Source organism: Dipteris shenzhenensis, chromosome 33, assembly GCF_047967505.1.
Source record: "Dipteris shenzhenensis isolate YYH24624 ecotype China chromosome 33, Dip_SZ_1.0, whole genome shotgun sequence".
NCBI lineage: Eukaryota > Viridiplantae > Streptophyta > Polypodiopsida > Gleicheniales > Dipteridaceae > Dipteris > Dipteris shenzhenensis.
In genome coordinates, this window is record NC_141628.1 from 19114511 (window position 1) to 19129651 (window position 15141).

The 15141-nt window shown below is 42.2% G+C and overlaps 1 protein-coding gene across 1 annotated transcript in view; it reads right to left on the minus strand.

Annotated features, from left to right (window-relative positions):
• The window catches only part of LOC147879789 (DNA-binding protein), a 129482-nt gene that overhangs the window by 36324 nt on the left and 78017 nt on the right, over positions 1 to 15141 (minus strand). The window contains exons 10-14 of the mRNA XM_087371543.1: positions 14617 to 14874; positions 14331 to 14537; positions 14138 to 14241; positions 13888 to 14032; positions 1795 to 1929 (exon numbers count right to left, since the gene is read on the minus strand). Of these exons, the coding sequence (XP_087227669.1) occupies positions 1795 to 1929; positions 13888 to 14032; positions 14138 to 14241; positions 14331 to 14537; positions 14617 to 14874 (849 nt within the window). The remainder of the gene's footprint in view (positions 1 to 1794; positions 1930 to 13887; positions 14033 to 14137; positions 14242 to 14330; positions 14538 to 14616; positions 14875 to 15141) is intronic.

Consider the following 15141-nt stretch of genomic DNA (forward strand, 5'->3'; position numbering starts at 1 on the left):
TAAATAACTGATAATTCGAGGCTGCGTAAGAATAACCAACATTGGAGAACAATGCCTCATTGGAAGGCAAAAAATGCAATGCAATGCAATGCAACATGCCGTTATCTGTTGGATGTGAAGCACAATGCCCTGTTGGAAGGTAACACTATCAGAAACTCTACACCTTCCAACCTTCAACAACTATAGGTCCCGTTGTTTGGAAGGATGTGAAGTGGACATTGCACAAGCCTACAATGTATATCTCTATTAAAAAATAAAGAGTAATGGTGTTATATATGTGGAACCTCTTAGTATTAGGCTTAGGACTACTCATGTAACTAATTTTAAGATTGTCACTCCAACAACGTTACAGAAGATTGCCTCAAAACTCACACGTGGCATAAATTACCACACTAGCAAACTAATAGATAGCATGGGACTATAACATGGGTAAATTGACATGTGGCATGGACTGCCACATCAACAAATAACACGGGACAATGTGTACACATGGCAACCATATGAGATGACTATACACATGGAAACCAAATGACATGGTAGTGTACACATGGCAACCGTATGATGTGGCAGTGTACATTTGACAAGATTCCACATAGACCCTCACACATTTGCACACATGGCACCCCCCTGGACAAGCGGTACGACCATTCATGGCTGATGGCATACATTTGGAAGGTGAAGACCTCTGAGACAGTTCAAAAGCTGCAAAGGGATACGACTAGCCTGGAGTAATGATTGCCTAGGGCAAATTCCAGATCCTATGGAAAATCTTGAGTCTATTATCGTTTTGCATGAATGATAATAGACTTGTGTGCGAGAAGATAGAGGCCCCCGTATCGGCCCCTGCATAAAGTATTTATGGGTACTATTCTTCAAGCTTCCAATAATGTCTTGGAAGCATTTCATTTAAAGTTCTGTAATGCTATTTTTCTGCTAGCATTCGAGCTTAATGGATTTCGGGCAGGACTTATTTGCGAGAAGATAGAGGTCCCCGTATCGGCCCCTACATAAAGTAGTTATGAGTACTATTCTTCAAGCTTCCAATAATGTCTTGGAAGCATTTGAATTTAAAGTTCTGTAATGCTATTTTTCTGCTAGCTTTCTAGCTTGATGCATTACAGGAATTATTTTCATGTCTTTTGAATTTTCAAGTTTATTCAAAGTAATAAATGGTTCATACAGATTGATGGCAGGAAGTCAACAGCCAACCCCTACTCCCCCGTCTGTATGGGTATAGCTATATTTACACGTATGCAGAACGGTGTAACCCTCTCTCTACACTCTGCAGTTCAGCCTGTTTTGGGGTAGAATGTTGTAATGAAGTAAGTTTGTCAACTAGTCTTTTGATACGTGTTTTTGCTTTATGCAAGTACAGGTGAACCTCTCACAAGTGACAATACAGGCTGCACAATCATATAGTGCATAGGCCAATTCAGTGACATCCACAACCATGAAGCTGAATTTGTTGTGCAATGATATGCAAGTCAATCAAATCAACATGTGACTTTGAATGATAGTCCTCTATGATTTTTTGGGACGAGGACAAAACTAAAGCTATTTCAATATAAAAAGGCTTTAAGATCTCAAAAGTATGTTTTCATCCTTTTGGTTTGTAGAACAAGTACAACTTTCCCTTTCTTTGCATATGCAAGGCTATTATTTAGAGCTTGATACTCTACATTGGAGAAAAACTCATTACTTTTGGCATATAGGAGAATGAATGCTCAAAGCCAAGAAAAAATGACAAATCAGACAAAACCACACACAATCGGAAACCACAATCATTTGACATACCTCATGTTTATTGTTTGATCTCACCATTGATATAACTATGGCTTCTTTCTCTCTTCCTTGAAATCCATCCACTGTGCTTATCTCTATGTCCTTCACTGCCTTTTCTTCACCTCTCATGATTTTCAATAGGCCAACCTGGAAAATAAGTATAATAATTAGCAATCTTGACCATCATGTTCACAAAGCCTGTACCTCTTCCTTTAAATGTTCCCCATAATTAAGACTGGAATAAATCTGTTGGTCAGCTATAAATCACTTCTACAAAGTCAGGTTTTGAAGATAGACTTGGCATGCCTCAATTACATTATTTCCCCAAACAGTTCCTTCAATTCTAGAGACTTTGGTGTAACAAGATTTGAACGTACACTTTAAGCATGGGCCAAGCTTCCTTGTACAGAACTCTCTATGAAATTACCATGTCCTAGAGTGCATACGATCATGATTTTACATGCTTCACGCCAACATGGTTTGAAAGAAAAAGGTAGAAAATACTGTTCGAAACAGTCATGACTCAACATTTGTTGTGCTTACCACACAAGGGATGAGCCAGATATTCCGCTAGGCATCATGCTTACGTTTAAGTAGAGTACTCATTGAGTACACATATAGAGATTTCTAAGACTACTTAACTTTGCACAAAAACTTCTGGTATAATATACTCAACAGATAGGTTATCCGACTTGAAATGCCTCTCAAGCTCTTGGATAACCTTTTTTTCCGATTTCCACTGTCTCTCAGTGGCTAGTACATACTTTGGGAGTATGTCAGACGTATTAGGATGTTACCTTATCTCCATATTCCATGACCACCTTGAAGATTGAGGACAGTATTCCTGCTCTTCAAAGGTCGATATCCCACTCACAGAACATACATAGCACTCTCCATACAAGCAAAACAGATACATTATACAAAATACTGCAAACCAGCACAAGAAAGGCTACAGGAACCACATGGCACGGATTGCCACACTTTCTTTTTTCTACTGGATACACTCACTCACAAGGGAAATGCACATGGTTGGCAAGTGTAAAGATGCCTTCAAAGTTCAACTCTTACTTCGTGAGAATTCAAAATATACCATAACCATACACTGAAATTTCTCAGCGCCATCCCTCATGGCCTGTGAGGCATCAGAACAGCTCGCAAGATCACTTTAAAAGCGTGTACATTCTGCAAGCAAAAGCTGTGACAAAATCTAGTTGTACTGCAAACCAGCACAAGAAAGGCTACAGGAACCACATGGCACGGATTGCCACACTTTCTTTTTTCTACTGGATACACTCACTCACAAGGGAAATGCACATGGTTGGCAAGTGTAAAGATGCCTTCAAAGTTCAACTCTTACTTCGTGAGAATTCAAAATATACCATAACCATACACTGAAATTTCTCAGCGCCATCCCTCATGGCCTGTGAGGCATCAGAACAGCTCGCAAGATCACTTTAAAAGCGTGTACATTCTGCAAGCAAAAGCTGTGACAAAATCTAGTTGTCCTCAGTCCTAGATCCAAAATAGACAAACTCTTTCACACCATATCCTCCAGAGGCTGATAGTGGAAACTATTTCTTACAATGATCCCGCAGCAGAGGAGATCACCACAATCTCAGTCTATAAGGGTGTATGTAGAGTGTCACTGAAGCAAGCAGTGAAATAGAACACAAATCATCACCCTAGCAGATAAAAAGATGTAGAGTAAGCATCAGACTCACAGAGCTACATCAGATAAGCAGTGGCCTCCCATAACACTTCACCTCAAGTGGCCTCCAAATATTTTCATCAAGTGAACATGGTATGATTCACTACACCAATTACTTGTCCGAGTCGAATCATACACCAATTACTTGTCCGAGTCACTTAACCATGGTCGAATTTTCATCTCATGGACAAAACTATCAAGTGAACACATGTATTATTCACCTTACATAGAATGGATTCTTTAAGTCAATAACTGGTGGCCTTAGTTTTTGTCTCACTTGCCATACATGGAAGAGCAAATATTCATAGATATTTAAAAAATGGCATGCCAGTATTGTATTATGAGGCTTTGGGGCCTGACACTAATGGCATTTTCATTGTCCAGTTTTTTATGAAATCCAAGGTCATCACTGTAGCCTGTTCCAACATGCCCTCCAAGAGTCTCATGAGGTATCTGCATAGCTGACTTGTCCACAGACACTTGTATTTCCCCCTTCTTCAAGCACCCTGACTTGCAATCATAACATCCATCCACATAAGCTCATTATGAGAAGCTCCTTACGATAACCATCAGTACAGATATAGCCCTCCTATGAGACAGTGGTAATCCAGAGCTTGTCACTAATGCATCTCAACCATTCTGTTGTGAGGTTGACTCCATAGTACCACATATGATGGGTTTCTTTGCAGTTGTAAGACACAGCTATCTTGGCCACACTGGTATCAAGGCATTTTGAAGGGACGTGCCCTATAGGACATCACAAGCTGATTCTTTTCAGACCTTGTTTGAGAAGAGGCCATTGTCCAATTACAGCACATCTCGGTGCCTTTGTCCTGGAGAAGTAAAATACATTCAATCTTGTCACGGGGGCGTGAAATTCTAAGTACTTTAATGTACTACAAGACCGTGATAACTTTGGTTTTAAAAGTCCAAGCGTGGGCTTAATAATGTGTAATTAAGCGCGGCATGGTGCCTAGCACATAAGCGTAATTAATCCCTAGGCCCAAAGGCATTCCAAGGAATTAAAAGAGTGGTTGTTGGGAAATGATGACGTGGCATTTTTAATGGGCCCCCTAGAGGGCCATGTACCTTCAGTGGCCCCCCTAGAGTTCCAGGTGGCTCTAGTGCCTTCTACATGCTCCTTTGCCATTCCTGGACCTTCCTGGGCCTTCTAAACTTCACATGTGTGGTTTTCTCTCTCATCTTCTCCCTTTGTTGAGATTTTGGACTGGTTTTTCAGCCTCCTTCAGCTGAATTCCGTTTTTCTTCATAACTCCTCACCCATTTGGATTCCTCGACTTCCGTTTGGCCCGATGGCTTCCCCTCTGCCTCCCCTTCGTAGTGATATGCTTTTCCCTCCGTGCGTTTGGTAGAACGGGCAGAGCTGAGCACTTCTTTTGCTGGTCGAATTTGCAAAAGTGGCTTTTTCTGGACCTTTTTTCTTCTACCGCCTCCTGGGCCTCTCCTCTTGCAAAGCTACAGCTTTCTTTTGAATTTCGAGTGGTCCGACGCGCTGGTTGACTGGTTTTTCTCAGTTTTGGAGGACTTTCCGGCGATGAAACTTCTCCAAAACCTTCTCAATGCATTCCTCTCTGAAGCACGCTTCTTTTGAGCCCAAGAACTCCCACTTCTTCGCGACAGAAGTGCTTCTTTTCGCATTTTTCAGTGGAATTCTTGCTGGTCGGCTCTTGTAAATGCTCTTTCTTCATGCCTTTGCACTCCTCTTTGGCTGAGAATGCAATTGGGCATTGGCTACTACGTCCTCTTGGCGATTGAGGACTTGGTTCGAGTTTTCAGGGCTTGGTGAGTTGTGAATTTGCTACTGCAATTTCTTTTTGCCATAAGCTATTGGTTGGCCTCGTGTGCCGCCTCTTTCTTGGCTCGTAGGTGCCCAGGCAGAGCTACATGAGTCATTATTTGGTTGGGTACTTTGCTGATTTTATTTTGGAGCTTTGAAAAGCTTTGTGAATGCCATCTGGAAACCACTCAAAGAGAGTGCAGCTGGGGTGCAGAGTGATTGCATCTGGACAGCCAATGGAATTGCACTCGGAAAAGAGAATGCCTTTGGGTTGAGCCTATGGGTTAAGTGCACTTATGTGATGGTGTTCTATGCTTGAAAGCCTTGCGAAGGCTTAGTGAATTGGGGCTGCGTGCTCAGTTGCAGGGAAGGTCTCCCAGATGCAACTTGTAATCATTTCACTGTGAAATATAAAGAAATACCGAAAGGGGCGCCACGGTGTTTGGGGCCAATCGGGTGCACTTGTCTATGTCTGTTGAGCAGGGGCATTCTAGCCTCCATCCCTTTTTCAGTGGTTTTGTTTGTGAACAAATGGGTAAATGCCAAATGGTGATCATGCAATGGTTAATGGTTGTGATATATGCTTTGTGAGCTGTAAATAAGTGCTGAAGTGATTAAAGGTTTAGTTCCACTGCCCTCTGAGTGATTAGAGGCCGGTTTCATTGGTTCCATTGCCGGGATACCACACACTCTTTCTCAAGAGGTGGGCCTCGGTAGTTTGGTGGAAGGATATCTTTGCTGCACTTTTTGACAGCTGAATATTACAACCATAAACATGGTGAGTACCCATGAGCAAGAGAGCTCCACAACTCCTCAAAGGAGAAGGCAGGAAAGCCTTAATGATCCAGCTAGTGTACAGCTGCAGGAAGCACAACAAATGCCTTTTGAGCAGGCCACACATGAAGCTACAACTGAGCTCAACGGTGATACTACTTCTAGCAGTGAGTCAGATGATGCTACTATGTTGAATGCACAGCTTGCAAGTGCAGTGACACTGCTTTGACTCAGCTGGCTCAAAATTTGGCTCAAATTGTGCAAACAAATGCCAAGAAGAAGAAGAAATCAAGAAATCACAAGCACGGAAAGAGTGAGTACACACATGCATCAGCTTCTCATGGCGGACCGCACACTCATGCATCAGTTTCCCATGAGGGACAGCCATTAAAAATGACTCAGAAAGTGACTTCCAAGAGAGAGGAATCGCCCAAAAGAGCACTTGAGAAAGAGGTACAAAAAGTACATCCAGTGCAACAGTATGAGCAGCCAGCACAAGGCCTTGGTTTGGGTATTTCTACTCCTCAAAATAATAATGTGCAGTCCATAAATGTGGCTCAACCACCTCAGCCATATTTGAGGCAGCAACCTGAATATTTTGGTACAGATTCTATCTTTGATGCTATGTTGATTTCACCGCCAATTGGGCATAGAAAGCAAGCCATGTATGACAATGTGGGAATGCAGCCAGGCATGCAAGCCACAGCATATGCTCCCATGCCTAATGTTCAGCCAAGCATTGCTCTCCCTAGTGAAGGGAATGCTGCAAATATACAGCCATCTTTGGGATAGCCAATATCAAATGTATATAAAGAATTTAAGGATGGTGGTTCTCATGTCAAGTTTGATACATATAATGGAGTACAGGACAGGTACAAAGCCCTCACATTCCTTCAACAGTTTGATGCTGCATTTCTTGGGGGTTTGTTTACAGAAGCATCCAAGATGAGGAAGGTTGCCACATTTTTGAAAGGCAATGCACTTAAGTGGTACACCAACCTTATGCTTCATGGAGATGCACCTACTACTTGGCTGGAATTTAAGCAAGTGTTCTCTTCTACTTGGCTTACTCCAACTTTTGAAGTTGAATTACTTTCACACTGGCATGACTTGTCATACAAACTTTGTAAGAATCTTGATGATTACACCCAGAGGTTTTGGGATGTTTTGCTGCCATTGAGCTCTTACAGGCATGTTTCTTTGAAAGAGCAAATAGAGAGGTACTGTTGTGGATTGCCTAGTGAGCTACGTGATTATTGCATCAAAACCAAGGTGGGTTCTATGACTCAATTAATTGAGAATGCAAGGACAGCATATGCATGGATGCAGGAGAAGAATTTGGGCTTTATGGACAGCAAGAAAGAAGACAACAAACGGGCTGCCAAACACCAGGATAAGGACATCAAATCTGAAAATAAAAATTATGGCAAACGACCGTTTCAAAAGGGAGGAAAAGCCCAATTCAAAGCTGGTCAAAGGCGTGGACAGCCTAATAAACAGCCCCGTACCAAGTTATCTGATGAAGAGAAAAAGTCACTCATGGAGCAAAACAAATGTTTTATATGCAAAGGAGAGGGACACCGCTCTTATGATTGCCCATTCAAGAAAAGAGACAGGTCAGATGATGATAAGAATGGTGATAAACAGGCTGATCGGAAGGGCAAAAAGCCTAAACCTTCTGCAGGACTTCTTCCAGATGTGATTGGGAGTTTGCCACATGCACACGATGAAGAGGAAATGAAAAAGACTGAGATGTGCAGAGCATGGGGAAAAATCAGAAATCAGAATTGTTTGTTTTTCTTTGATTCTGGGGCAAAGGCAAATTTCATAACTCCTGATATGGCAGGAAGGCTTGGCATCGAGCCTGAGGAAATGGGGCCATCCGGCATGTGTGATATGGCCAACCCTGAACTCAACACACCTGTCACTCCTATCATTGGCAAGTTGAGGATGCATATCCAGGGATATCAGGATGCAGAGGACTTCTACATTATGCCTTTGCCAGAGTGTGATGCTTTGCTTGGGATGCCTTGGATGTATAGGGTGGGGGCTGATGTGCAGATGAGAAACAAGAAGATTTCTTTAACTCATAGAGGCAAAAATCATGTACTTGATGTAAAGTTGAAAGGGGAGTCCATCCCTATAGTTTCAGCTTCTTGTATTTCCAATGTAATAAAGCGTCATATTTCAGCGTACTTGATTTTTGTCAAAGAGGACAGCCAACCAGTTCAAGAAGGCTCTACTCTTTCTGCTTTAGATAGAGAAAGGGCTGCTTTTATTTCAGATTTTCAAGATTGTTTCTCAGATGCACTTCCTCAAGAATTACCTCCCAAGAGGCCCGAGGATCATCAAATTGATATAATTCTAGGAAGCTCACCGCCTAATATACCTCCCTATCGTGTCAGTAAGGCACAACAGGAAGAGATAATGTCACAAGTGAAGGAACTCTTGGAAAAGGAATTAATACAGCCAAGTAATTCTCCTTACTGTTCCCCTGTGTTGCTTGTGCAAAAGAAGGATGGCAGTTGGAGAATGTGTATTGATTATAGGGCTTTGAATAAAGTCACAATTAAGAACCGTTTTCCAATTCCACGCATTGATGATATATTGGATCGGTTGGAAGGTTCCTCAATGTTCAGTCGTATTGACCTTAAAAGTGGATATCATCAGATAAGGATACGGCCTGAAGATGTCTACAAGACTGCCTTCCGCACTTCATTTGGCTTATATGAGTTCCTTGTGATGCCTTTTGGTTTGACTAATGCACCTGCCACTTTCAATAGAATGATGGACAGAATTTTTAGAGCACACAGAAAGTTTGTGGGCACTTTCTTCGATGACATCATTGTGTTCTCTAAAAATGAGCAGGAGCACAGGAAACACCTCACTATTGTGTTTCAAGAGTTGAAAAGACACAAGCTATTAATAAACACCAAGAAAAGTGAGTTCTTTATGCATGATATTCATTTTCTCGGTCATATAGTGTCAAAGGATGGAGTCAAGATGGATCCTGCAAAAGTTGAGGCCATAAGGAGTTGGCCAATTTTGAAAAATCTGCATGAAGTCAGAAGCTTTCTTGGGTTGTGTTCATACTATCGGAGGTTTATAAAGTACTTTGCAGAAATTGCTTCTCCCTTGCATGCTTTACAAAAGAAAGCTGTACCGTTTCGGTGGGGACCAAAGGAAAATGCAGCTTTTGAAGAGCTGAAGCAAAAATTGTGTTCTGAACCCGTTATTATCTTGCCAGATCTTGCAAAACCCTTCGCTGTAACTTGTGATGCATGTGGGAACAGCATAGGAGACACTTTGATGCAGGATGGCAGAGTGGTTGCATATGAGAGTAGAGTTCTCAAAGATGCTGAATTGTACTTGCAGACATACGAGAAGGAAATGTTAGCAGTGATACATGCTTTGACCACATGGAAACATTACCTTCTTGGAGCTGATTTTTATGTGCAAACTGATCATCAGTCACTTAGATATTTTCTCACGCAGAGAAAATTATCTGAAAAGCACATGAGATGGGCTAACTTCCTCTCAATGTTTCATTTTCAAATTGTACATGTGCCGGGTAACAAAAATGTCGTGGCTGATGCACTTTCCAGGAAACCACAGCCTGAAGCAGTCTCCAAGAAACCCAGTGTTTCAGCAGTGAGCATTGCTTATAACAATGTGTTAGATGTGATGAAAGATCAGTATGTTAATGATGCTGATTTTTCAACTATTTATGAACAGCTTCTGATGGTCAAAGGCATGATCACTATATGTTGAAAGAGGGTTTCATTTTGATGCATGGACGACTCTGTGTCACTGATCAAATGCGACAGAAAGTCATAATGGAAAGTCATGCTCCTCCATATGCAGGACATAGGGGAATTACGGCAACAATTACAGCAGTGGAGCAATACTTTTATTGGCCATCTTTGAGGAAAGATGTGGAAGAATATGTGAGAACATGCATGGTTTGTCAGAAAGTAAAGTTTGACAGGCAGAAGGCACCTGGGTTGTTACACCCTTTGCCAATTCCGGATAGACCATGGCAAAGCATAGCTATGGATTTTGTGTTTGATCTTCCACGTACTCCTACTGGACATGATGGATTGTGGACAATAATTTGCAGGTTTAGCAAACAAGCCCACTTTGTGCCAGTAAGAAAGAAAATTACAGCAAATCAAATGGCCAAATTGTTTTTGCAGCATGTCTTCAAGTATCATGGGATGCCTGAATCCATAATCAGTGATAGAGATCCGAGGATGACCAGCCTCTTTTGGAGAGGACTGTTTGAAAATATGGGCACTACGCTGAATTTTTCGTCATCTTTTCACCCTCAGTCTGATGGACAATCAGAGCAGGAAAACTCTACCATCTTGGATATGTTTAAATGCTATGTCTCAGACCACAAAAGCAAATGGGAGCATTATTTGCCTTTGCTGGAATATGCTTACAATAATACGGTGCACACATCCACAGGTAAAGCACCTTTTGAAATAGTGGAAGGTGCCAGGAAGATACCTCCCATTTTGCATACAAAAGAGAAAATCTTCGAAGCTGATCGTTTTGTGGAAAGCCTTGAAGAGGCTTACAAGAAGATCAAATATGCCTTGCAAAGAAGTCAAGACAAGCAGAAAAGAGCAGCAGATAAGCACCGCAGGGAATTGGTATTCACAGAAGGTGATTGGGTTTTGCTGCGTTTTCAGAAGGCAAGGCTGAAAAATAAGAAAGGCAAGGAAAGGTTGTACACAAAGCTGAACATGCGTTACTATGGTCCTTTCCAGGTTTCTGAAAAGATAAACGAGGTAGCTTACAGGCTAAAGTTGCCTCCGCATTGGAAGATACATAATGCCTTTCATGTGAGTTTATTGAAGCAATATCATGGAGATATTCCCGAGGATGTACCTGATGAGGTGCAGCCTGAAGTGGAAGAACAGGATGAACTTCTGGTCCCAGAGCAGATTCTGGCACACAGAGATAGAAAGCTCAAGGGTAAAGTTATCTGTCGCTACTTGGTAAAATTTCAAAATTACCCATCACTTGATGCGAAATGGATGGAGGAAGGTGAACTGGCAGATTCACCTGGGATATTGCAGCTTTACCTTGATGCTTTCCAATTAGAGCCGGCTGCGGTCCGGGCTCCTACAGGTAGTTCAGCAGAGCGAGCGTCTGGAGCATTACCTGATGTTCGAGAGGGGGGTAGCACCTCCACTCCCTCAGTACAGACGGGCTCACTGTGATTTCATGAGGTCGCTTGATGACACTGTATGTTTCATCCGAGATACTGAGCTGACAGTATTTCTGCTGTGAGACTTCATGATATTGATGCATCTTGACTATTGATCGCCGAGGATCACATAGATTTTGAGTAGTATATATGGATGGATGCATGCCTCTCCTAGCCATATTTTCACTGTCTCTATATACTATAGCTGCGGCTTTCTTGTATACTCTTTTATGCTATATTTCATGCTCGCTCCTGTGTTTTGGGGCAGCAAACTGTGGTTTGCTGTTTCAAGAGAGGGGTATGTCACGGGGGCGTGAAATTCTAAGTACTTTAATGTACTACAAGACCGTGATAACTTTGGTTTTAAAAGTCCAAGCGTGGGCTTAATAATGTGTAATTAAGCGCGGCATGGTGCCTAGCACATAAGCGTAATTAATCCCTAGGCCCAAAGGCATTCCAAGGAATTAAAAGAGTGGTTGTTGGGAAATGATGACGTGGCATTTTTAATGGGCCCCCTAGAGGGCCATGTACCTTCAGTGGCCCCCCTAGAGTTCCAGGTGGCTCTAGTGCCTTCTACATGCTCCTTTGCCATTCCTGGACCTTCCTGGGCCTTCTAAACTTCACATGTGTGGTTTTCTCTCTCATCTTCTCCCTTTGTTGAGATTTTGGATTGGTTTTTCAGCCTCCTTCAGCTGAATTCCGTTTTTCTTCATAACTCCTCACCCGTTTGGATTCCTCGACTTCCGTTTGGCCCGATGGCTTCCCCTCTGCCTCCCCTTCGTAGTGATATGCTTTTCCCTCCGTGCGTTTGGTAGAACGGGCAGAGCTGAGCACTTCTTTTGCTGGTCGAAGTTGCAAAAGTGGCTTTTTCTGGACCTTTTTTCTTCTACCGCCTCTTGGGCCTCTCCTCTTGCAAAGCTACAGCTTTCTTTTGAATTTCGAGTGGTCCGACGCGCTGGTTGACTGGTTTTTCTCAGTTTTGGAGGACTTTCCGGCGATGAAACTTCTCCAAAACCTTCTCAATGCATTCCTCTCTGAAGCACGCTTCTTTTGAGCCCAAGAACTCCCACTTCTTCGCGACAGAAGTGCTTCTTTTCGCATTTTTCAGTGGAATTCTTGCTGGTCGGCTCTTGTAAATGCTCTTTCTTCATGCCTTTGCACTCCTCTTTGGCTGAGAATGCAATTGGGCATTGGCTACTATGTCCTCTTGGCGATTGAGGACTTGGTTCGAGTTTTCAGGGCTTGGTGAGTTGTGAATTTGCTACTGCAATTTCTTTTTGCCATAAGCTATTGGTTGGCCTCGTGTGCCGCCTCTTTCTTGGCTCGCAGGTGCCCAGGCAGAGCTACATGAGTCATTCTTTGGTTGGGTACTTTGCTGATTTTATTTTGGAGCTTTGAAAAGCTTTGTGAATGCCATCTGGAAACCACTCAAAGAGAGTGCAGCTGGGGTGCAGAGTGATTGCATCTGGACAGCCAATGGAATTGCACTCGGAAAAGAGAATGCCTTTGGGTTGAGCCTATGGGTTAAGTGCACTTATGTGATGGTGTTCTATGCTTGAAAGCCTTGCGAAGGCTTAGTGAATTGGGGCTGCGTGCTCAGTTGCAGGGAAGGTCTCCCAGATGCAACTTGTAATCATTTCACTGTGAAATATAAAGAAATACCGAAAGGGGCGCCACGGTGTTTGGGGCCAATCGGGTGCACTTGTCTATGTCTGTTGAGCAGGGGCATTCTAGCCTCCATCCCTTTTTCAGTGGTTTTGTTTGTGAACAAATGGGTAAATGCCAAATGGTGATCATGCAATGGTTAATGGTTGTGATATATGCTTTGTGAGCTGTAAATAAGTGCTGAAGTGATTAAAGGTTTAGTTCCACTGCCCTCTGAGTGATTAGAGGCCGGTTTCAAATCTTATCCAAAAGAAGTACGCAATGGCATAAGTTTCCCTTTTCAAAGGCTAGGAAGTAAAGAGACTGCTCGTTTTGACAGAAAATTACTACTCTATGACTACGAGAACAACAAAAATGAAAATTACAAAGAGCTGCAGAATAGCAGTTAGTAGGCTTAATTTTGAATGTAATCATACCCACATGCTGGCTGATGTTCCATTCTTGAAACTCCAACATTTCTAAAGTTTTCTATAGTCAACTTGACAGAAAAAGGAGATTCAATTACTACTCTGTCTACTAGACGAACAAACAGGAATATTACAGAGAGCTGCTCAATAGCAATAAGTAGGCTTTGGTTGGCATTTTTGAAGGTGTCCAGACCACCATGCTGGCTGGTGTTCCATTCTTTACATTCTAATAGTTCTGAAGTACTCTATATTCACAGAGGTATTGTGGAAGTTGGAAGTGGTCCTAGGTGCCGCTTAATTAGCCAGATCAGAAGAGTGATTTTCTGGTTCGAATCTGCAGACCCTTTGGACTTTCAGGGTATAAGTGATCCTTCTTTCTCTGTCAGATAAATATATACAAAAATAACCACTTATAGGATAGCCACTAACCTGTTTCTCTAACAAATACAGAATTCCATTTAAGAAAAAAGTGTGAAGTTTCTTGTATTCTAAGTGCATTTGTTGCTTCTTTCAGGGCACAAAAAAAGGAAAACACCTGAGCTGCATAAGGAGTAATTATGCCAATATCTGAGGATCTGACACCATTTTCAACCAGCCTTTTTGCATGTGCTAAGGCCACTTTGGCTTCTCCTTCATTCATTGTACTATCTTGTTCATCCTTTTTTTCCTCCATATCACACCTGAAAGAAGGAAAGGCAAATGAAGTTCATATATTGGATTGCTATCATATGAAAATGTAATTATAAACAAGTGAACCGAGTCTATGGAAGGAAACTGATACAGACCCTGCAGTGTCAACCAAAACAAGGACAGCCTCTGTGGCTGATGACTGCTTCACCCCTTCAAGCTCACACAAAGAATGATTTGTGACACTTCCATGTGCTTCAAGCTGCAATAGAAGCTTCAAGATTCAATAAGGCCCTTAAGAAAGACAAGATTGCAAACAACAGATGGAGTTAAAGTGGCCTGCACACTTACTTTGCCTTCATAAAGCTCACGTGAAGACCATTCCATAATAAAATGATTCATGCGATACTGAACTGTTAACATTGACGTCACTGTATCTCCATACAGGTCTGCTAAGCGTGCAAAAAGAGTATTTCCCAGGCCCTTCCTCTCAGCCTCAACGCTTTGAACGGTCGGTGCAAGTTGCAGGTGATCACCAGCCAATATACATCTAGATCCCTGTGATAAGATTGAAAAAATGAAAATATCAAGCATTGGCTTTTAAATATTGCTAAAAACAAGACAGGATTCCACATACCTTCAAGATGGCCATCCAGCAGGCCACCTCCAAAGCCTGTGCGGCTTCATCAATAATGACAACATCAAAGCTTACATCCTGCAGTTGATGAGATAAGGATCCAGTCAATGTGGTAAGAATTACAGTAGAATCCCGAATGACATCAGATATAGCTTGCTGTTGGCGTTGCCTTTCTTCCTTTGCAAGGTGCCGTAATTCCTGACGTATATCTCCTCTGCTCCTTTTGTCTTTTGTCTTCAGAAGTTTACCATTGAGGGCCTGCATCCATACAAGCAACTAAAGAAGTCACTACATTCCTCTCTACTGGCATACAAAATGATTAAGCCCACCAGCAACATAAAATGCACCTTCCTTTCAAGTTTTAAAGACAATCCTATACATTTATATCGCCGTTCAAACCTAGTGTTCCTCAGCACAAGATTGCCTCTTGCTGCTGCAAGGGGACTCCATAAAGTCTGCAATTCTTAGACCTTGCTATTTCACAAACTACAGAGGCAAGATCAATAAATAGATTGCCACACCAAT